This window comes from Ascidiella aspersa, chromosome 7 (assembly GCF_963924565.1).
Source record: "Ascidiella aspersa chromosome 7, kaAscAspe10.2, whole genome shotgun sequence".
In the NCBI taxonomy this organism is placed as follows: domain Eukaryota; kingdom Metazoa; phylum Chordata; class Ascidiacea; order Phlebobranchia; family Ascidiidae; genus Ascidiella; species Ascidiella aspersa.
In genome coordinates this window covers 29,219,393-29,241,660 of record NC_139453.1, presented here as the reverse complement: position 1 = coordinate 29,241,660, position 22,268 = coordinate 29,219,393, and the positions used below count along the sequence as shown (strand labels likewise).

General features: G+C 36.1%; 1 protein-coding gene across 1 annotated transcript in view; it reads left to right on the top strand.

Moving 5' to 3' along the window:
- LOC146138840 (histone-lysine N-methyltransferase 2C-like) overlaps window positions 1–22,268 on the top strand; it is a 79,858-nt gene that overhangs the window by 50,340 nt on the left and 7,250 nt on the right. Inside the window, exons 55-82 of the mRNA XM_083394704.1 lie at window positions 75–248; window positions 694–801; window positions 1,295–1,517; window positions 2,323–2,467; window positions 3,160–3,505; window positions 4,022–4,090; window positions 4,737–5,081; window positions 5,737–5,854; window positions 6,265–6,414; window positions 7,067–7,254; window positions 8,345–8,503; window positions 9,620–9,682; window positions 10,365–10,439; window positions 10,940–11,191; window positions 11,931–12,092; window positions 12,730–12,911; window positions 13,546–13,748; window positions 14,256–14,317; window positions 15,143–15,244; window positions 15,714–15,761; window positions 16,318–16,422; window positions 16,726–16,797; window positions 17,327–17,588; window positions 18,240–18,385; window positions 19,148–19,303; window positions 20,166–20,327; window positions 21,367–21,532; window positions 21,947–22,092. Coding sequence (XP_083250830.1) covers window positions 75–248; window positions 694–801; window positions 1,295–1,517; window positions 2,323–2,467; window positions 3,160–3,505; window positions 4,022–4,090; window positions 4,737–5,081; window positions 5,737–5,854; window positions 6,265–6,414; window positions 7,067–7,254; window positions 8,345–8,503; window positions 9,620–9,682; window positions 10,365–10,439; window positions 10,940–11,191; window positions 11,931–12,092; window positions 12,730–12,911; window positions 13,546–13,748; window positions 14,256–14,317; window positions 15,143–15,244; window positions 15,714–15,761; window positions 16,318–16,422; window positions 16,726–16,797; window positions 17,327–17,588; window positions 18,240–18,385; window positions 19,148–19,303; window positions 20,166–20,327; window positions 21,367–21,532; window positions 21,947–22,092 — 4,389 coding nt within the window. The remainder of the gene's footprint in view (window positions 1–74; window positions 249–693; window positions 802–1,294; window positions 1,518–2,322; window positions 2,468–3,159; window positions 3,506–4,021; window positions 4,091–4,736; window positions 5,082–5,736; window positions 5,855–6,264; window positions 6,415–7,066; window positions 7,255–8,344; window positions 8,504–9,619; window positions 9,683–10,364; window positions 10,440–10,939; window positions 11,192–11,930; window positions 12,093–12,729; window positions 12,912–13,545; window positions 13,749–14,255; window positions 14,318–15,142; window positions 15,245–15,713; window positions 15,762–16,317; window positions 16,423–16,725; window positions 16,798–17,326; window positions 17,589–18,239; window positions 18,386–19,147; window positions 19,304–20,165; window positions 20,328–21,366; window positions 21,533–21,946; window positions 22,093–22,268) is intronic.

Sequence of the window (22,268 nt, the reverse complement as noted above, 5' to 3'; positions counted from 1 at the left end):
GTTTTCGACAGAACCAGACAACATTTTTGGAGCCATTTTCAATCAATCTATAAGTTCAAACCCTTTCTTTCTAGTTGCAAGTTAAGGAACTTGAGCAAGCGGTGAAGCAACATCGCTCCACCAAGCAAGCGCTCACCAAGAAGCAACGTCAGAGCAAGAAAACTGGCGAGGAATTCACGCCTCAGGACAGTCAGACCCTCACCAGTGTTAATCAACAACACCAGGACGCACAGCATCAGCTAGACGAGGTAGGACTTTTGACATTAGATGGTTGGAATTGTATTTATCTTTCTTCTGGGATTTTAAATATGATAAAAACATTAATCAGACTTTTGACATTACTTCTAAGTTTGACTTTTATTTGTCTTACTTTTGGAAATTTGTTCAAATATGATGATAAATAAATAAATTGAACTTTTGAAAGATTGAGATGGAACAATATAACAAAACTTTTACCGTATTTAACTTCTTGCTTTTAAACCTCTTTGGTCAATATATTTTTGATTCTAACGCTATTAAAAGTAAAATCAATAAAATAAAAAGTAAAATTAAAATTATGAAAAGTTAGAATTTCATATCAATATTTCTTAACCATTTTTCACTTCTTGTTTTCAAACCCTTCCTTTTAATTTCCCTTCATATAGTTTGCTTTTTTTGTAAAATCCGAATTAGATTAATTTGTTTGTTGTTCAGGTGAAAAAGCAGCAGCTTCGACATACAGAACTCATGCACGATTACAGCACCAAGCAAGGATCATTCCAATACAGAGGCTCTACCTTGCCCCAACAACAACAACAGCAGGTAATTGGCCGATACTTGACATTGTATGTATCAGAGCCCATTCAAAAGTAGGTAGTTTCGAATAAATTTATTTATTTTTAACTTATGAATAAAGACTTATTCGAAAGGTTCAAAATGATACCTATACTTCTGCTTGGGCTTTGATATTCTTATTACGTCTTACTACAACCTCCAACCATTACGCCCCAAAGTATGTTTTTAGAAAATTGTAAAATACAAAACATGTTTCTTTACCCAAATATAATAAACAAGAATCTCCCCGCCCTTGCAACAGCAGGTAAGTGAGATGTCCGATACTTGATGTTTTATACCGATACCTTGAGGATAATGGTTGGAGGTTGTAGTATCGGACAAGTACCGATACTACCACTTGGTATCGGCTACCGACAACGATCTGATAATATCGGCCATCTCAAATGTATTGTACAACAAACCTAACGTTTCTTTTAATTGTGTTGTTTTTAATAAAGTATTATTTTTTTTTTCTGTACAGCACGGTGTGGTTCGCATGTTTGCCCCTTCACAGCAACAACAACAGCAACAACAACAACAGCAACAACAGCAACAACAACAACAACAACAGCAACAGCAACAACAACAGCTGCCCACCCCCCAACCAGCCCCCACCATTATGAGGCAACAATCGGTCCCTGTTTGCATGAACGTTGCCATGCAACAACACCCACCCAGGTCAACCGCTTTAACTCCAGGGCCAGGTGAAAATTGCTTTATTTTGAATGTTAAAGGGACAAACTAGGGCGCCCAAACGTCGACACTAGAACGGCTAATGCCAGACCGATGCCCGAAATCGTCCCATAGCCTCTACGTAGAGTTTCAGGCGTTATTTTTGCCATTTAGGCCTATTCCGAAGAATTTAGGACTTATACCGGCAAGGTGTTATTCAGACGATTTAGATCTTATTCCGTCGTGGACATTACTTCGTACTTGGCTTTATTATGTCGTTGGTCTTAGTACTATAGCATTGAACATTATTCTGCTTTAGATATTTTGCTTAGTAGGTCTTATTGTGTGTTTCAAATTGGAAATATCTTAAATCCGTTTCAACCTCTTGTAGGTTTATGAAATATTGCCTATTGGATTGCCCGTTTTTAGTGCACTGCTGAAAAATAACCTACTTTTTCTATTCAATATTTTTTTCAAGATATTTTTTTCACTCAAATAAAAGTTTTTATTTAATGTTACGAAAAATCTTGTTTTTATTAACTCAATAAAATATTTTTTTACTCCAAAGATGAGCTAAAAAACATATGACTTTAAATGTAGGGATTTTTGAAATATTTTTGTACCAAATTATATACAAATAACTGTTAATTGCGAAAAAATAAAAGATAAAAAATTTATGAAACTAACGTAATTGTTTTTTTTTTCTTACAAGCACCACGCTAATACCACAAAAGTATTTTTAAAGTACAATTTTTTTCCAATTGGTTTACAAAATTATTCGAAATAGTCAAAGTTATTCAAAACTAAAATTTTTAATTTATATTATACTTTCTTCAGGTGTGGGTAACAACGTAGGCACCCCTGTCCAAGTATTCACCACCCTACCCCCCAACCCGGCTGCCCCCTCCCCAGCACAAACCCCGACCCCCATTGTACAACAAGAAGCATTCCTATCGCAACTACAGAAGATGCCGGCTTTCAGGTAAACTAAAGTTGTTTTTAATAGCAATTCACCTGCTTTCTTTAAAATTAAGATACAAATGTTTGTTATCCTAATAGAACAAGTTTTATTTAATTGCACGCTACTGTGTACAAGCACTCCAGGCCCACTTATATTATCTGTCAATCATTTCGTGTTAATATTACTTTTTCAATATCAATGTCATCCTTCTTAAAGTTATTTTGTAGTATTTCTATGTACTTGGGTTTTTTGAGATACATAATTTATAGGTATTACCTTCATACAGTTAGTTACCATTTTTTTGATTAAAAACATTCTCTTTTTTATTCATATTCCTTCTTACACCCACGCATTTCTTCTTAAAGTTATGGCGTAATATTATTTTACCACAGAGCTTTTAGGCTGCCTTCTCTTTTTTATTCATATTCCTTGTAACGTTAGCGCTACCAACCTTTGTAATGTGTTGCTCAACTATTTTTCGCGGCGATCTAATTACAAAGCACAACTAAAACAGCAAAGCTTTGACGACCCAATTCTTTTCTCCAATGCATTTTTTTCAGCGAACAAAATATACACATTGGCAATATTAAGTTGGAATTGAATTAAAACTAGCTATGTCTTCGTGTTTTACTCACAGTTTTCTCAAAATTTGTAGCAATCTTGCTCAGAACCGATCATTTCTTCTTCGTTATTTTGTAATTTATTTCCCACAGACACATGAACCCTGTTCAAATCCAGCACCTTGCAATGCACCATGGAACCATGTTACCCACCACCCCCGGCCCCCTACACGGGGTCCCCTTGTCCGCACCGGGCCAGGGACCAAAGGGGTCCCAGGACGCCCAAATGGGGCCCATGAATATGCCCCAGGGGCCCGTTCGCCCAAAAATGTCCCACGCCCAAGTTTCGTCGGTCAATATTAACACCGGAAGCAACATGACCCCGTCACAAGGCACATTGTTACGTCACATGACCCCCGAGGGACACCCCCTACCCCAGTTTGCCCCCATGCAGCAGCCGATGGGATTCATGCCCCAACAGATGCACCAGATTGATGAGGTAATACTTTTTATTTCACTTTGGCCTGTGATCTTAGATAAAAAATAAACTAAGCACAGCACTTAGTAAATCGTGAATAAATATATTTCGCTACTAAAAGCATTATTATAACATTTTATATATTATTACTTTGAACGTTATTTTAAAATGGCACGGCAAATGGACTATATTTGAATTGATTTTTATTTTACTATGTAGCGTTAAAAGTTGTTGTAAATACGCTACAATCACCAGCATCATTTTAAAAGCGAAATATAGCCTATTTATCATATAACATCCAAACAAATTGATTTTCGGTTTACCACGTTCTCTGCTTAATATAATCCTTATCATTGATGTGCAACCAGAATCGTTTGTTCCATTTCGGATTCAGGCAGATTTTGTTATTCGAAAAAAAATTCTAATTATCCTGTGATCTTTGATTTATTTTAGCCTTCTTGGATCTTTTAATTTTAAAAGTTTTTGAATTAAAATCAATTTTTTTCTAAACTCTTTAACTATATTTTCTTTGCACAGGAAAAGCCAAAGCGCAAGCGCAAAAAGAAGAAGAAAGCTTCAGAAGAAGTCAGCTCAGCTCAACCCCAGGTTAGATCTGCAATACATTATTTGCATTATTGTATGTATTTTAGAGGTGACCTGATTCGTTAAACAACTGTTTATTTTTGGAACATTTTTTCGAATATAGTGACCTATTTAAGGTCTGTTATGTTCCCAGAAATTTCAAATGTTTTATGCTAAATATATCTTTTTTTTAGGAACGTTTAAATAATGTAGCCTTTCTTTGAATGATATTAAATTTATTTATTCTCATTTACAATACAATCTACACCTCTGTAAGACAAACAATGCCCATTGTTTTATTAGAACGTTCAAACAATGCTAGATAATTTTATACTGGCTTTATATAGTTTTACATTTAATCCAGTGGTTCTCAACCGGGTTGCCACGGTACTCAAGGGTGCCAAGAGATATTTCATATTCTTTAGAATTCCAATTTTTTGTTTTGTTAGTAAACTTCTTTAAAAGTGCCGAAAAATTAAAAAAAAGATTTTATCAACCTTGTTGTACAATTAATGAGCTGTTTCAATCTCGTTCATTGTAACGCTACAAGTAACCACTCAGAAAAAATACGAGCAAAGGTGCCGCGAACTATTTACAATTTCTGCGGGATAACGCAAGCCAAAAAAGGTTGCGAAACACTGATTTACCCCCAATATTCCCATTGTTTTAGGTTGCAATGTCGCCCCAAATGATGAGCCCCATGACCAGCCCCCGTTTCAGCATGCCCCAGGGGATACTGATCCCGGCCCAGCAGGGTCACCCAGGGGTATTCCCCCCGACCCCCTTCCAACAAGCAAACCAGATGCAAATTATGAATCGAATGCCTCACGGGAATTTTCTGGCCGGGATTTCCCCCTCAGCCTCCATGCACCAGTTTGTCGGTAGCCATGGCAACATGATAATGGGTTCCGTGCCCCAGCCCAGACCGGGGTCCACGACCCCCCTGGGTTCCACGACTGGCGTGCCGGGGCAGAACCAAGCGATGATGGGGTTTTCACCGATGAAGCCAGGACAGGTATAAGAATCATTAAAGAAAACTGCTTTGCTTTTAAAGATAAAAAAATGAATTTGGTAATGCAAAAGGCTTAATTGCGATTTGTTCAATTTAAATTAAGACATCAAAAACGTTCAGTGACGATAATTGGGTCGCCAAAGATTCGCTGTTATACAGGGTTGGGCACAAAGGCTTTGAATTAATAAACGAATTTAAATTAAATATTAAAAAATCTTTGAACAACCAGTTGTTTCTTTGAATAGTCTTTGAATGTATTTTATGTCAAGCTTAAGTTGTGTGTTTGTAAAAGTGCCGTTTAAAAAACAATTGCAAAATCGTGTTGACAATGATATTTATACTGTTTAGGTCTTTAAAAACCACAAATTTACATTTAAAAAGTCTAAGAATGTCTTGAATTTTTTTCATAAAATTGTGTGGCAACCCTGGTATACTTGAGCTTAGTTTTTGGTTCGCGGCGAAAAAAGACTCAAGAAACACAAGCTTGTAGCAAAGTTGTTTTTATTCAGCGTGTCCAGCTAAGACTGACACGCTAAAACGAGACACGTAAACCAAACACAATGAAAAAGGGAAAAACGAGATAAAGAGCGTTTTTTGCAAACGTTAGGCGTTTTGTCACCACAAGCTCCCATTGTTTAATGTTCCTCTTTTCCTCCAGGACCCCAACCACTCGGCATCCTTCGCATCCCCATCAACGACTCCTCTCTCCGTGTCCACATCACTTCATCACGATCCGAGTGAAGCTCTCAAGATGCCAACCGCCGGGTTATCGCCAAGTACGTGGATTTTGTCGAATATTTACTACCTGAGCATGTAATTTATGTGTTGTATCACTGTATATGAAAGTACCTTTTTTGGTCGAAAATTCAATACCTAAGCAATGGAAATAAAAGTACGTGATTTTTTGTCGAAATTTAATATTGGAGCATCGTAATATACAGTAGGTGTATATAAAAGTACCTTCTTTGTCGAAAATTTAATACTGAGCAATGTAATATAAACGCATGTGCAAGCAATGTCCCAAAAATCAGAGAGGAAAAAAGCGATTAAACACAGAAAAAAAAAAAAAAAAAAAAAAAAAATTTATCGGGTCGCGACCCATTGGAAAGCACTGTTCTATATGGACATTGGACATTGATATAACTAATTCTTCACTTAACGCTAGTTTTTTTAACTTTTTTTGCAGCAACTGTGAAAAGCGAGCACGAGAGGGCGGTAGTGTCGTCTCCCCCCTTCGTGATGCCCTCCCCCCACCGAAGCACCCCCCATTCTCATCCCGGGGTCCCTATGACGATGCAGCCCCAGGTGACGCGAGCACCCACCAAGAAAGAGATCAGTAAGTCACTAGGTTGGTCAATGCCTGGGTTTTTGTTTGTTTTGACTACCCCTATGTGTTTGGGGGCCTGTTTTTGATTGTATTATATAAATGTGTTGCCGGTTATCGGTTTAGCACTTTAGGTTATACATTTTTAAACCTTTTGACCAAGAATCGGTTGGTCAATGCCTGTGTTTGTTTTGTTTTGGTTCTTAAACAGGGACCCGTGAACCATTACCCCATTATTTTCAAGTATTTAGCTTCCATGACGAGACTTTAAATCCATGTTTTCAACTTGTGTCTGAACTAAAAAACTAGTTAGCCCATTAAGGAACACCCTTTTGTGCCAATACCTTTTTTATCATTGTAAAAAAAATATTTTAATTTTTAAAACTTGCTAGTACCATACATTTTTGTTAAAAAAATTCAAAGGTAGCTAGGGATATTTCAAAGAAAATTTATCGATTTTCAAAGAAACCCTAAAATTGGTCGATGTGCGCTCATTGGGTCTACCGATCTCAATTTAAGATCCCCTGACTTGGGGATTGTCATTAAACTAAAAAAAAACACTTTTTTATCAAGCTTCAATGTTAGCAACTTTTTATTTATGATTCGGTATAAACTGTCACAAATTCTTTCGTTTATAAATAAATAAAACTTTTATAAATCGCAGAATACGCGCGCCAGACTTCGCAGCAATCGCAACAGCAGCAACAGCTTGCCGCCGCCCGTGCTTTCGCCACACCGCACACCCTGACCGACCGCGAACTTGACATCGTGAGCGCGCACGACCCTGACGGGAAAACGTCGCCCAAAACCCCGCAGAATCAACAAGCGGCTGCGCTCGGCGGCGAACAGAAGGTAAGGGTGCGTGTTGTTATCTAATTCAATGGCACTGCAATGTTTTGTAGTAATATTATTGTCGTTTCTTAAAAGTATGAAAAAATGGTTAAATTACCTTTTTTATGGGTAAAATGTGAATTAAATTTATTTACGAGAAAAGTGATAGCGATTATTGCACTGTGATTTTTTTCTTGACTTTATTCATAAAGCTACAATACTTTTAGCTATTTATTTATCTTTCTACTTATCCCCAAACCCAGTATCCAGTGGTCGGCAAACTGTGGGCCGCGGCCCAAATGTGGGCCACAGAGCCATTTTTAGTGGGCCGCGAGTTACTTTTGAATAGTTTAGTGTTGTCATGTAGTTGTGGGCCGCGTGGTAGCTGTATACATTTATTGCACTTTGTTTTAAAAATACATGTTGTTTCAGAATTGTTATAGTGTCTCAGCGTGGTTCAGACCCACGTGCTAAATGTGATCCTGAGTAGCCTACCTGTCGAACTATATTTTAAATATTTTTTGCCAACTTTAAATATATGTAAACGCAATTTTTTTCGCGCTTGGCGCGTATATTCTTCCTTTTATAGTATGTTTTACATTATGGCGTGGCAGTGTTTCGGCATCAAGGCGCCGTGTAATATTCCACCTTAAAAACAAATATCCTGAATCCGCCACTATTTCGTAGTGGTTTTACGTAGTAGGCCTTCAATAGATCTGAGTACTAACTTTTTTTCATCACTGTTTTATTGTTTAGCTTTTCAAAGTTTTTTTTATTACTGTTTTATTTATTTATAATTTTTCAATTTTTATTTTCAATTTTATCAAAATTTTCTTGATTTGAATAAAAACAACGCACATATATATATATATATATTTAATGGTGAAAATAACGGCCCAAATAGACGTTAAAAGCGACATGCTTTATCTTCAAACGTTTCGGCAATTGCTCATGCCATCATCACGCCGAAACGTTTGAAAATAAAGCATGTCGCTTTTTACGTCTATTTGGGCTGTTATTTTCACCATTAAACTTATGAACAGATCCGTATATAGTGTTCCAAAATATATATGTATTGTTTTTAAAATATTTTTTACCTTTCTACTTCCAGAATCCCAATTCAATCGACCAAACAATCAACGAAGTGATCAGGGAAGGAGCCGAGTACGAGAATCGACTTGAAATGAGCAAGTTTAGTGGGGAGTTGGTTCACCCACCATCCTGGGTCGCTCGTCACCCCTCCTTAACCCCTGGGTCGCATATGTACAGGGTGAGATTTGTCGTTGTGTTGTCCGATCTGTGCTTTGTGTACCGGAAAGGTTTTTTTTCGTATGTGTTTTTTAATTAGATGTATTATTTTTTGCCATATATTACGATCTGTGTCAATGCTTGATATCAGTGCTTTGTAAGGGAAGATTTTTTCCGTGTTTTTTAGATCAGTGGTTCTCAAACTTTTTCAAAATAAATACGCAACGGTCCCCCAGCAATTTTTTTAAATGTTCACGGTCCTTTAAAAATATACACAAATAAACACAAAACAACCCGTTGTTTTTAATGGTATCAATGAGACTGGTGCACTTGGTTCTTTGCTATATGTTCGATAACCCCTAATTGACGAATCACTTTATTTGAGTGAAGCAATCACGAACAGTTTTCAAAAACCGTGGCCCTACAGCCCACAGTGGCAGCGCAGCAAGCTGTAAAAACCTAATTCTTATTAGCACAACGCAACACTATGACGTCACAATGAACAATTTAAGTTAAAGCGTGCAATAACGTGAATGAACAACTAACGATAATAATCAGCTTGGTTTGGAAAAGTAAATTGCCTGAAAATTTTATTGCACAAAATATTTTCTTTTTTATGAGCTTCGTGTTGTTTTTTTGTTAGGTGCTTCGCGGTCCCAGAAAATTGTCTCGTGGTACCCAAAAGGACCGCGGACCCCAGTTTGAGAACCACTGATTTAGATCAATATATTTTTACTTAAAAGATTATTATCAGTAGTATGGTTTTTAATATACAGCCTTATAACGTTCTATTTTATTAATTTTAACGTTATTACCATTTATTTTGATTATTGTAGTTGTGTTGTCAATGGTTATAGGAGACTTATATTTTTCTGTTGCTGTTTAATTTGGCAAGTTGTTTTCAACTTTTTGTGTTTTTTCTAGGATTGCACGGTACTTCACATTTTATTCCAACACCGATAATATATTTTGGGGCTAAAACTCGGGTTTATTTTATTGGCAGGAGTCGGACTCGGGTTATTTTTAACCGACTCCGCAGCACTGGTTCTAAGAACATTTAAATGGAATTTTCTGAAAATGTACCCTCGCAATAGGTTTTTTCAGTCTTGATTTAATATCGATTGTTTTTTGTATCCAGGTCGACTCTTTCGGCGGTCGTCTTGGCAACCACCAAGAGCTGTTACGTCATATGCTGGAACAGGTAACCATACCGTTTTGGTGGTTTCTGAGCCTGCTTACTCGGTGATATTTGCGAATTTTACCTTTTAACAACCTTTCAAAGAATGAATCGCCCTAAAAATTTAGTTTGCGATTATTAGAAAAATGATTTCATCAACAATTTCTTGATACAAGGTAACAAAAGAGACGATGGAACATTAGTAAAGTAACAATTACTTTAAACCAGGAATGCGGAGTCGGTTAAAAATAACCCGAACCTTACCCTGGACTCCCGAGTCCGACTCCGGCTAAATGTGAGATTTCGTCAAGTCTAGGGTCTGGTTGGACACAGGCTTTTTTCACCCATTTACATAACTAATAATAACGTGGATATTCAGCAATCCACCCTAGGGGTGTCAAAATAATTCACCACTCACAATTGATGGTTGGTTTAAAAATTGCTCATACTGGACCTCGGGACTCTGGTTGATTTACGTAATATTACTCGAGTCCCGAGTCCGACTCGAGTAAAATAAACCAACTCCGTCGCATCCCGAGTCCAACTTCGCAGCCCTGGACTCCGCAGTCCGCACCTTTCAACATTTTTTCTTTATCGATTCTGTTTGCTCTACGTATAGACACCAGTTGTGCATTTATAATAATAATAGGTTATTTGTTAGTTGAACTTAAATACTGTCTACCTAGTTTAAAACTTATTTATTTAGAATGCAATGGGCAACAGAGGTGAACCTGGTAAACCGGACTTTAGCATGATGGGAGGACATCCTTTCTTACTACAGGTTCGTCTTCAATTCATTGTCTCGTGATTTTTAACTACTATCTTAAAAAAAGTAGTTTTTCTACATTCTTTTCGCTATTTTGTTAAATCTCAACATCCATCAGAAACTCTTCCTTCAATTTATAAAAACTGATCCAGGTTAACGGTGTTTCTTCAAAAATATTCTTCTTATATCCGAATTTTCCGACAAAGATGACATTTTTGTCGTCAAGGAAATCCCTTTTGCTATTTTGTTCAATCTCATCATTAAAATTTTTTTGGTAAAGTTTTGATTTTCTGACTTTTAAATTTCCTGCACTAGGTGGCTCTCCAATAAAAAATCGGATTGTGTTGTATGAGGTCACAAAAAACGTAGATTGGAGGTATGACGTCATAAATTGAAGCCTTGTCGAAAATTGCAGCAGTTATTGAAAAAAGCGTGAAAAAAACAGCTGCCACAAAAAATGATTTTATGAAAAAAGCTGCCACAAAAAATGATTTTTATGTAAAACGATCTTTCAGCAGGAGGACCCTTTCGTTGCAAAGAAGAAGCGATCCCGAAAGATGTCCAAGGACAAGGAGGGGAAGTCCTCTTCAGGCGCCGGAACGGCGTCCGGAGGAGCTAAGAAGAGGAAGAAGATCAAGGGTCTTCCTAAGATGGAGGAGGGTCGGATGATGGGATCGGACGCCGAGATGCGCAAGAGGATGGATCAGGATCAGTTCGAACTCAGTCCGGAGTCGGCCATCATTAAATCCGTGTCGCAACTCAAACCGGTGAGATTTTGGAGCATAATGATGTTGTAGTAAGACGTAGAAAGAATATCAAACTCATACAGCACTATATTTAGCATTTTGTGAACGATTTAAATAATTCTTAAGATAATGGCTGGAGGTTGTAGTTAGAATATCAAAGCCCTTAAGTACCTTTAGAACGTTTCGAATACCTCATTATTTAATGGTTTCAGGTTGTAGTAAGAATATTAAGGCCCATACAGAAGTAGGTAGCATTTTAAACGTTTCGAATATATCTTTTATACAAACTGATCGTACTTCTGTATGTGGGTTTTGATATTCTAACTTCGGTGCGACTTTGTTGATTTTAATTCCACTGCGTTTTTTTAATTTTTTTTATCAGAAAGCAAGAACATTTTTACAACCCAAGGTCATTATTAGTTGGTTTGCGTCTGATTTTTACGACAAATATTCTCTTCTTAGTACAATATTTAATGTTTAACTTTTAAATAATCAATAAACCCTTAAAATTTCATAAATAACATACCCCCGGTCTTCCCCCCCAAAAAAATTTTTTGCGTAAAAATTCCTACGGGTTCCTACAAAGACAACTCGAAATGTTTTAAACTTTTAGATAACCAAAAATAAACCCGTAATATTTTTTTACCATTTTCATGAAAACAACAAAAACAAAAACAAAAAACGCGTAAAAATCCCGTTTTACCCCTTCATCGTCGTACGAAAAAAAACGATATTTACCTCAGCCCCTTTTTTACCCCAGTTACCCCTCCCCCCGCTGGTTGAGCCGGCCATCAAGCTCAACTTCAACATGTGCATGCCAAAGGGCACGGGACTTCCCCTCTCAAAGTCACTACTCGAGGGAACGATTGGAAACGCAACTTACAAAGGGCTTCCAGACTACTACGACCTGGTCATGAATAAGGTAGTTTGTGCATCTTTGAAACTGACATACTTAAAGTTTTGTGTACAATTTTTGTATTTTTTTTTACTTTTTTTTGAAATTTTATATATTTTGTTTTTCTTTTTCTTGACATACTTAAATTTTTGTGTACAATTTATGTATTTCTTTTACTTTCCTACTTGTTATATTTTAGTGTTTAATAATAACACATTTTAAATTACTAAACTTTTTTTTAAATGTTTGATGAAAACCTGTTTTGTTTGTTATTTATTAATTTAAGGCAAAATGATTTTTTGTATGATTTAATGAAAAGTTTTTGTTGTTACTTTGCAGTTAAATTAACTTATAATAATAATTTATTTTTAGGATGTTTTATGAAAAACTTTGTTTAAAATTTATTAATTTAAAGCAAAATGACTTAGTTTTACGCAAAAATAAATTCAAAATCCCAAACAGCTTTATACCAATTATTCGGGAAGCCTTAAACGGTAATAAAAGTCTATACAGCATTCTACTATTGTTTAATTGATTTATATTATATATATCTTGTTTTATGATATTCTTGTGTGGTAGGCTTGTTTTAAGAACTCGTTTTGGTATCTAACGAGTATTACTAGCAGTGCACAACCCTTGTCAATCACTTTCGGGTATTCCCCAGGACCCCCTGAGCTACATGACGCCCCCTACTCCCCCCTCGTCCTTGCCCCCCTCCCCCAAGCGTGAGCGGCTCCAGTCCCTGGGTGAAACGGGGGGTATTTGCCCCCGAAACGTGGAAATTCCCGACTCCCTTCCGACCCCGCCCCATCACGGATCCGAGGGCATCGACGATCTGCCTATGACGTAATAAGCGATGTTTGTTTTTTGTGTAACGTGTTTGTTGTTATTTGAAATATGTTCCTGCTAGTTGTTTTAGGCTGGTAGCAGGATTAGCGCGTAGAATTTACTGAAAAAAGTCTCATTTTTTTTGAAAAACTAATTCTTCCCAAAAACAACCCGTTCTCCTTTTTAAGTAAAATTTTACCAAAAACTTTAAACCCACGCCCAAAATGTAAACAGAATAATAACAAGTAAAAAGTTGTGAGTATAAATCAAAAATGTTTTTTTAAGCCTAACTTCCATTAATTTTTAGACTTTTAACTCGGTTTTCAGCTCGAAGTTTTGTTGATTAATATAATTATGCTACATATAAAAATATTTGCGTCTCAACAATTTAATAAGAAACAATTTAAAAAGTTATTATGAAGGGGTAAAATACCTGAAATTTAGCCGAGGCTATTTAATTAATTTAATATCTTGCCTGAGCAGAATAAATAGCTATTCATTCAGATCATAATCAAACCGAAAACGTGATTCTTTTCAACATTTAAGTTAACAAATTCTATACATTTTAACCTAAACCTACTAGCTCATAGCTATTCCAATTTGAAAAATGCTTTGTTACTCTAACGTCACTGAGCCCACTGTTACGTCACAGACACGCAGGAGAGGACGCGGTAGAAGCTTCCTCACCCGAAGCTGACGACTGCGACTCCAGTTTCCAGTTCGACCATCTTGACGTCATGAGCCAGGCCCGGGCCAGACAGGAACCGGGGAAGCCCCGGAACGGCGAGCTGGCCCAACAACAGGATTTCCGCGCGGTGTCGCCCTCACTAGCCGAGCTGAACTACCCGAGAGATGGTCAGTAAAAAAAAAAAAGCTAGCTCGTAGGGAAGTGTTTCTCAACCTTTTTTATTTTATTTGAATAAGGTAACTGGCTCCCTCGATTCCTACCTAAACTAAAATGAAAACTAGCTAAACCTTTACCCAATACTTAGTCATACTTACTCACCACAAAGGGTTAAAACGTTTACCTTCTTTCATGGGCAGTTGGCACTCGGGCCCTTACCTTCGTAGCGGCACCTGCTCCTTAGTGGAGACAGGTTTCCAAAGGACTGGGCTCTGACTCTACTGACTTGATCAGAAATTCCCAGCATCTTCTTGGGCAATGGGATAATTCCGGCACAACCCTTACCTACTTTATTTACCTTTTCATATTTTCCCTTAGTTATGTTCACCATTGGTAAAAAAACAAAAATAAAACTAGTTCCTATATTTTGTTGTATAGCAGCGAAGGTTCCAGCTTATAGTCAATTTTTCTAAACGCTTAAATGCAGTAACTGACACTTTTTCTCTTTTCCTTTTTAGACACAATGGACGAAAAAGATCAAGTTTCCGTGACTGTGGCCTTTGAAAAGCAAACGAGCAAGGTGAGGTTTAAAAAAATCAAACTTAAATCATAAACCGTCACTTTTTGGTCGTTGTCCATCAGTATTGCCCGGTAACCAACAATTTTGTTTAAATGATTTCTGAAACGTGTAAATCCCTGAAATACAAAATAACACTTTAAATTCAGGAGCTTGTTGGCTGGAGGTTGTAGTTGGACGTAGGAAGAATATGAAAGCCCATAAAAAGTAAAAAGCATTTTGAACGTTTCAAATCTTTACATCGTGTTGAAAAAGAATAAATATTTATTCGAAATGTTAACAAAATGCTACCTACTTCCGTATGGGCTTTGATATTCTTACAACGTTTTAAATTCCTTTATTCAAATTTCTACAACATAAATTTTCCCCAATAGCACTTTAAGGTGTTAGACATTAGTTTTTTTGTCCCAGATTGCTTTCTTTTTTTAACGTAAAATTATTAAGACGTCCCGATATTCACTTGTATTATCATCATTTTTTGCGACTATAATCTATTCAAACGTCACCTATAAAAGGTGAAACGCAATTATTATCGTTTTGAACGCATTAATTAATGATAATACATTAACTGATAATGATACAAGTGCTATCGAAACGTCTTTATTAATATGATGTCGACTTTCTAGGCCTATTCGGCTTTATTCGTTCTAAAACTGCAATACAGATCCGTGCATAAATTTCATTGTTCCATCAAAGTGACAAAAAAGTATAAAAAAATATGCTTCACCATTTGCACGTTTTAAATTATTTAAATTTGTTTTTTGAATGAACTTAATCAATACCACGCACTTGCCCTGTATGCAATTTCGAAACTTGTTTGATTGACAGGCGGTTAAGAAGTCCTTATCGCTTCTATCAAGAGCTTTGGGGACTTCAATCATCAGCTTTAAGATGACGGACAACGACAAACCCGACGCCAATACTGCCAAGGTGATTTGGACTTGCAATCCTCTTAACGTATATTGCCGGAATTAAGCAAATTTAAAAAAAATATTTACTTAGTAAAATTTGGCGAAAAATGTAGTTTTTTTGAAGGGACGTGGCCAGATTATCTGCTAGCTTTAAAAAAAAGAGCTTTGACGTCATTTTCAAGCTGCATTTTCGATCCGTGTATACTTTAGTGTACCTAAAAAATCAATGCAGAAAATACATTTTCGTAGTTACTAGTTTTGTATATCACTGGATGGTTTTTATCAATGCTCATAAGTAAGCGACGGTCCCGGTAAGACCGGAGGTTGTGAGTTTGAATCTCACTCATTGCAGGCTATAGTTTTTTTTTTCTAGCCTGCCATCCTTGCATCATTAATCACAGATTCGGTTAGTCTGCGACGTCTTTCGGTGTACTTATAAGTAAGTTTTTTTTTAATTTGGGTTTAAATTTTATCACTTTTTTGTACAGAAGGAAGATTCTAGAACAGATGCCCAAAGAAATTCCACCGACCAGTTTGTAAGTTGGAATTCCGTAACTAACTTAATCCTAAATAGATTTGTTTTTCTTTTTAAATATACATAGATTTGTTTTCATTAAAAAGTCCAAAATATCCAGCATTGCTTTAGTTAACTTTTAAACACTGCTAAAGGTGAATATTGTTTATAAAAGTGACAAACCCTTTTTGTTTTACGGCGCCCCCACAGAAATGTAGTTAGCGTATTTCCGAATGGTTTACTGTAATGCCACAATAAACAAAATCAAATCAAAGTACATCAGTTCAAATCAAAGTACATCAGTTCAACTCTACAGAATGAAGAAATTTTTTTTTTTTTATCACAGCAATATACCAAACAAATAGAACCCTAAAAAAATTACATATCTCCGCGCAATGGAAGGAAACCACTACTTTATACAAAAAAATGCTTGTCTTTATTGCAAACATAAACCAGAAATTGTTCACAAATAAAAAGAGAATCGATTAAATAAAAATCAATGTTCGTGCAAACAAAGTTCATCAAAGTGAAATAGGCGGGGTTTAAACCAGATTTGTTATTATATTGTTACGTCACAGACACGTGACGCGGGAGCAGGTGATCCGTTGCAGCCGAATCAGCGGAGATGCCTTCAGTGCAATCGACCAGTGCAAGGAAACGGTGTCAGGAAGCCCTTGTTCGATGTGAGTCGCCGTATTTTCAAATATAAACGAATGTTAACTACTTGCTGTTACGTCATAATTGTTGTTGTTTTGGTTATAAAATAATGCGTCAACGAACGAAAAATTTTGCAATTTAAGTTTAGTTGTTTTGGGAATTTAAACTGAAAATCCTGCTATCCTGAACAATTTAGTACATTCTTGTTTGTTGTTTAGAAACTACTGAAAATCATTTGACCGAAATTCAGTCATTTTTGCCCTATTTTCGTGTTTTCATAGCTTACTATTAATTTTTTCATAAAAACATATTTTTTCTTGAATTTTCAGGAAAACTCTCTCGATGAAGACATCATATTTTGCAACAAGCAGTGTTACTTTACCAATGCCTTCAGCAAAAAGGTTTGTGCATTTCAGAAACATTACCAACGTTTTGAACAACTCTTTATTCATTTTCAACATAGTGAGAAGGCATTGATTTAGAAAATGAATAAACAGCTATGCGAAACGTTTGAAATGATACCTACTCCTGTATGGGTTTTGATATTCTTACTACGTTTCCAAACATTTTTTAAAACAAATTTTTTTCACATGTTTTTAGCCTAAAAAATAATCCTCCAGGATATAATTGGTTTAAAGTTAAGCCCTCCACCAGTACAAAAATCCAGTATAAAATCGTATAGAAAGACCAACTTAATGATGTGTTTAAAACTTTAAATAGTGTTTTAAAATTTAAAAGATTTATTTATTTTGGAAGTGTTTCTAAATAATATTTTAAAATGGAAGCATTTTAACATAGAGGTGATTTTATAGTGTTTTTTAAAAAAAATTAGGTATTTCCAAATATTTTAACATAGAATTTTTTTTATTTTTTCATATATTTTTAGCCGAACGATGTTTTTAAACTGTTTTACGAAAAAAAAATGTTCAGCCTAACGACGCGCCGCCGGCGTCCAAGAAAAAGTGGAAGGCGTCGCACATCTACCAACGACACAACACCAAGATCAACATATCTTCTCTCATCGAAGCCAACCCAGACCAGGACAGTGTGACGACCAGGGGACAGCGACTCTACAACCTCGGCTGTAGCTTCGACGGACGCGGCTCCGACGACCTTATGACGTCATCGTCCCTCAGGCCCACGGACGGCAAGGGAAGGGGGCGTGGCAGGAGGCGGGGCCTCAGCGTGACTGGTAAGTTAGTGGGTGTGACCAGTGATGGCGATCAACGTAAAAGTTAGGATTTAGCATAATAGACACATTTGCCGTTAAATAGTGCCAGCAGATTTTAAGGTTCATTATCAAAGTCAAACTTAAAAAGCTGTATATACCCTTTGGAGCATAATTGTTGGAGGTTGTAGTAAGACGTAGTTGGAATATTAAAGCCCATTCAGAAGAAGGAAGCATGTATGTTTCTAATAAACTTTAAAATAATAGTTGGAGGTTGTAGTAAGAATATCAAAGCCCGGTCAAGCCTGACTGCATTCCATAATTTGTGGCCGCCAAAGATTTACGCCAAATTTTTTTTTGGTTGAAATCCTACGCCAAAGTAAAACGCTATATACGCCAAAAACGACAATTCAGGCGACATATAACGCCAAATGACGTTACTCCAGTGATTTTGGGCAAGTATTCCAGGCCACACATCTCTGGCGGGAAGGCAGTGGAATGCAATCAGGCGGTCAAGATTGTTAAAAAATACGATGTGGTTTAGCTAAAAAAACAGTTTTAGTACTTTTTAGACAATAGCATTAATACAGAAAGCTTTTACAAGGCGCATAACCAAACAAGCTTGCTGCTTTTATTAAATTCAAAGCTGGAATTTTTACACTTTTTTGCGTTCAGGAGAAGAAAGTCGAGTCACTGTCAAGCGCTGGAAGGGAATCAAGTGGAAGCGGTGGACCGTGTCGGTCACGGTGGTGAAGGCGACCAATCAGAAGCCGCCGCCTGACGTCGACGCGCTCATCAACAAATATGGATCCGCCCTCAAGGTCGGTGCAAGGTCGAACCAGTGTCAACACGTGGCAATTGAATACCTGAAATCTTATTGTTGGGTTTAAGAATGCAAAAACAAAAATAATTAGATGCCAATTGGGTATATTGTCACCCGAAAGACCCAATGTATAACCGCTTACCTAGCAAAATATCCTTTATAGCCAGGTTAATATATGATTACCCCTATTTACCCCAAAGTCCCCATGTATAACCCTTTACCCAGCATAATATACTCTATGGCCAGTTTAATATGTTGTTACTCCCTATTTACCCCCAACGACCCCATATATAACCCCTTGTATATTATAAGGTTAATATATTTTACCCCGTATTTACCCCAAAATATTACATATGTAACCCCTTGTATATTATAGAAGGTTATAATAATTTTACCCCCATATTTACCTCCAAATACCCCATATGTATTTGGGGGTAGGTTAATATGCTGTTACCCCCTATTTACCACATGTAAAACCCCTTTGCTAGCATTATTTAATCTATAGCCACTAGCCAGGTAAATATATTGTTACCATAAAGACCCCATGTGTAACCCCTTGTATATTATATAAGGTTGATATACTGTTGCCCCATATTTAACTCCAAAGATCCCATGTGTACCATTAACCCAGCATAATATACTCCACAGCCAGGTTAATCGATACCCCAAAAAACTCGTGTGTAACTTCTTTTATATTGGATAAACTTAAATATTGCCCCCATATTTATTAGAAATATTTTTACCCCTATATTTACCCCAGCCCCCACCCGACGCCCGCGACACCCGCACGTGTGTGTTGTGCGCCTCTAGTGGCGACGGTGAGACGAGCGGAGTCGCGAGGTTACTCAACCTTGACGTCGATCAGTGGGTTCACCTAAACTGCGCACTTTGGTCGGCGGAAGTTTACGAGACGCAGGTTTGTGGTTCGAATCCCTGCTCGGATCGTTTTAAATTTGTTTTAAATATTTGTTTTAAGTAAGATTTTAAATAGGCCAAGTAAAATTTTTTTTTTTAAACAAAGTTGTTGTATTTTTCTATTTTGCGGTTACATATAACATTTAAACAAAATGAAACAAATTAAACAAACGATTGGCGATATAATGTTTCAAAAAACAAAACAACCCTATTATTTTTTTATAAAAATATTTATTTCGAAAAACAGCAAATTATTAAAAACGCAAAATTGTGGTATTAGACATCATTATATTGAGGTGACTTAATTCGTTTAATATTAATCGCTTCAGTAGTTTTAAATTGTTAGAGTCAATTTATTGTATAGGACTATAGGTACATTTTTTAAAAATATGTTTTAACTTTTAGTTTAATTTTACCCTTATCTTTTTTAAGAATTATGTATGTTATCTTTTATATTTCGCGTATTCAACATTTTCTCTATTTATTGTCTTTTATTTAGATTTATTTTATTACTATATTTTGATGTTTTTTTATTTTACATTGTTTAACCCAGTTTCCTAAACGCTAACGATAAAAACATCAATCTTTGGTCTGTACATTTTTTTAATTGTTTGGATTATTTTTTTATTTTATTAAATTTCATTTATAGTCATAAAAAAATAATTTTCTATTATTTTCAGCCATTTTATAAAGACTACCAAAGCCACAATTTTTTTCAGGAATATTTTTTCACAATTTTTTTTTTAATTTGTATTCATAGTCATAAAAATTTTAATTTTCTATTATTTTTAACCGTTTTATAAACACACCAAAGCCACAATTTTTTTCACGCAGTTTTTCATTTATTTTTTACATGCCTTCAGGGTGGCGCCCTTATCAACGTGGACCTCGCTGTAAGACACGGTTCTTCAGCAGTTTGTGGTCATTGCCAGAAGAAAGGTGCCACAATTAGCTGCAACAGAACCAGGTGCACCAACGTATACCACTGCGCATGCGCACTCAAGTGCGAGTGCCTATTCTTTAAGGTAAAAAAAAATTGTTTTTAGTAAAACTTATTTAATGAAGTTTGATAATGAATTGCAAAGCCCAAAAGGTCGAGTAAGTCGGCATTATCTGGATTAAGACGTTTTAATAAGAACTTGTATCATCTTCAGTTATTGTGACGTTACATAGTTCGTTAGAATACGATGGAAAACATGTTTTAGCTTGATAATGATTTGCAAAGGCAAAAAGGTCGAGTAAATCGACGCTATCTGCATTAAGACTTTTCGATACGAACTTGTATCATCTTTAGTGAAGATGTCGATCTACTCGACACCTTTTTGGCTTTGCAATTTATTATCAAGCTACATCGCCTAATAAATCTTTCTTAATGGCCGTGTTTCTCTGATTTTAAATAGGGTAATCAGGTGGCACTATAGAACGACAAATTGTATTAATAAATGCTGATAAGCTTTCGCACAACCGTGCTTTATCAGGTCAAAGTACAAAAAATGTTTTTTTTTATCTCTACTGCCTCTTTTTAAGGTAAAAAAAAACTTGTTTTTTTGTAAAACTCACTTAATAAAAATGAATTTCAAAGCCAAAAAGGTCGAGTAAATGGACGTCATTTTTATGACGTTTCAAAACTAACTTGCATCGTCATCAGTTAATGACATAACCTTTCTGGCTTAGCAATTCATTATCAAGCTACATCGCTTAATAAACCTTTGTAAATGGCCGTATTTGTTATTCCGATCCCGATATGTTAAACAAAAAACATCGCGGTCCGGTCCGAACCTATGACGTCATAACTATATACAAACAAACAAAATAGTTTAAATTAAAACGTTAAAGGATAATTTTTCTCTGCTTATTGGATTACAATTTTCTGTAGTTGTAAGAAATATAATCACCATCAGTTTTAAACCTATTAACAAATAAGTTTTTAAAATAAGTAACAACGTTTTATAGTTCATTTCATCCTATAGTTACTATTTTACATTTCATCCTAGTTACTAACTAGTGCTTCCTTTACAAAACATTGATTACATATCAATAATAAAACCTATTCCCTCTGTGCAGGACAAGACGGTTTTGTGTCCTGTCCACGCTTCCACCTTCGCCACTTCGCCCACTGGTGGCGCTAGTGATCAGCTCCGCACTCTCGCCGTATTCCGCAAAGTTTACGTTCAACGTCAGGAGACCAAGCAGATCGCCAGTATCATGCAGCAGGGCGAACTTACGCAAGGTGGGAAGAATTTATTTGTATTTTTTACACAAGCTTAAGTAAGTTTATTTTGCCCAAAAAAGTGTCGAATTTTCCAATTATTTTTGTTTGTTCCTACTATATTTGTTTACCCATTCTAGCTTAATTTTATTTTCCAATTCTAGCTTTAGTTTAGTCATTTCTCCCCGAAAGTGTCAAAATTTTCCAATCATATTTGTTTTACCCATACTATAGCTAAATTTATAACTTAATTGTAGTCATTTTCCCAAAAGTGTCGCATTTGTTTTCAATTGTATTGAAGTCTCAGCCAGTAAAATTGACTAAGTAACGTAAATTTCGAATAACCAAAGTTCTGTTTAAGTTAGTTATTTGTTTGGTTTTGTTTCTTTTGTTAAGAATAGCGCACATTTTAGTTTTTTTTTTTTGGCTTGACAGGCGAGAAAAACTACATCTTGCGCGTTGGCGCCCTCATGTTTCACGCGGTCGGTCAGTTGTCCACTCACCAGATGTCGCACTTCCACAGCAAGTCGGCCATCTTCCCAGTCGGCTACAAGGCGACACGTATCTACTGGAGCAGCAACGTAAGTAAATCTCCAGTGGGCTGGACACTCTATCCAAAATGCTGAAAATAAGTTATTTTGGTATTTATTTGCAAGTAGTGAACAACACTTCAATATGTTATCAATTAAGTTTCTTTCTGTCTAGGATAATATTTTGTTTTTGGATTTATTATAATCTAGGTCTTTATACTTATTAT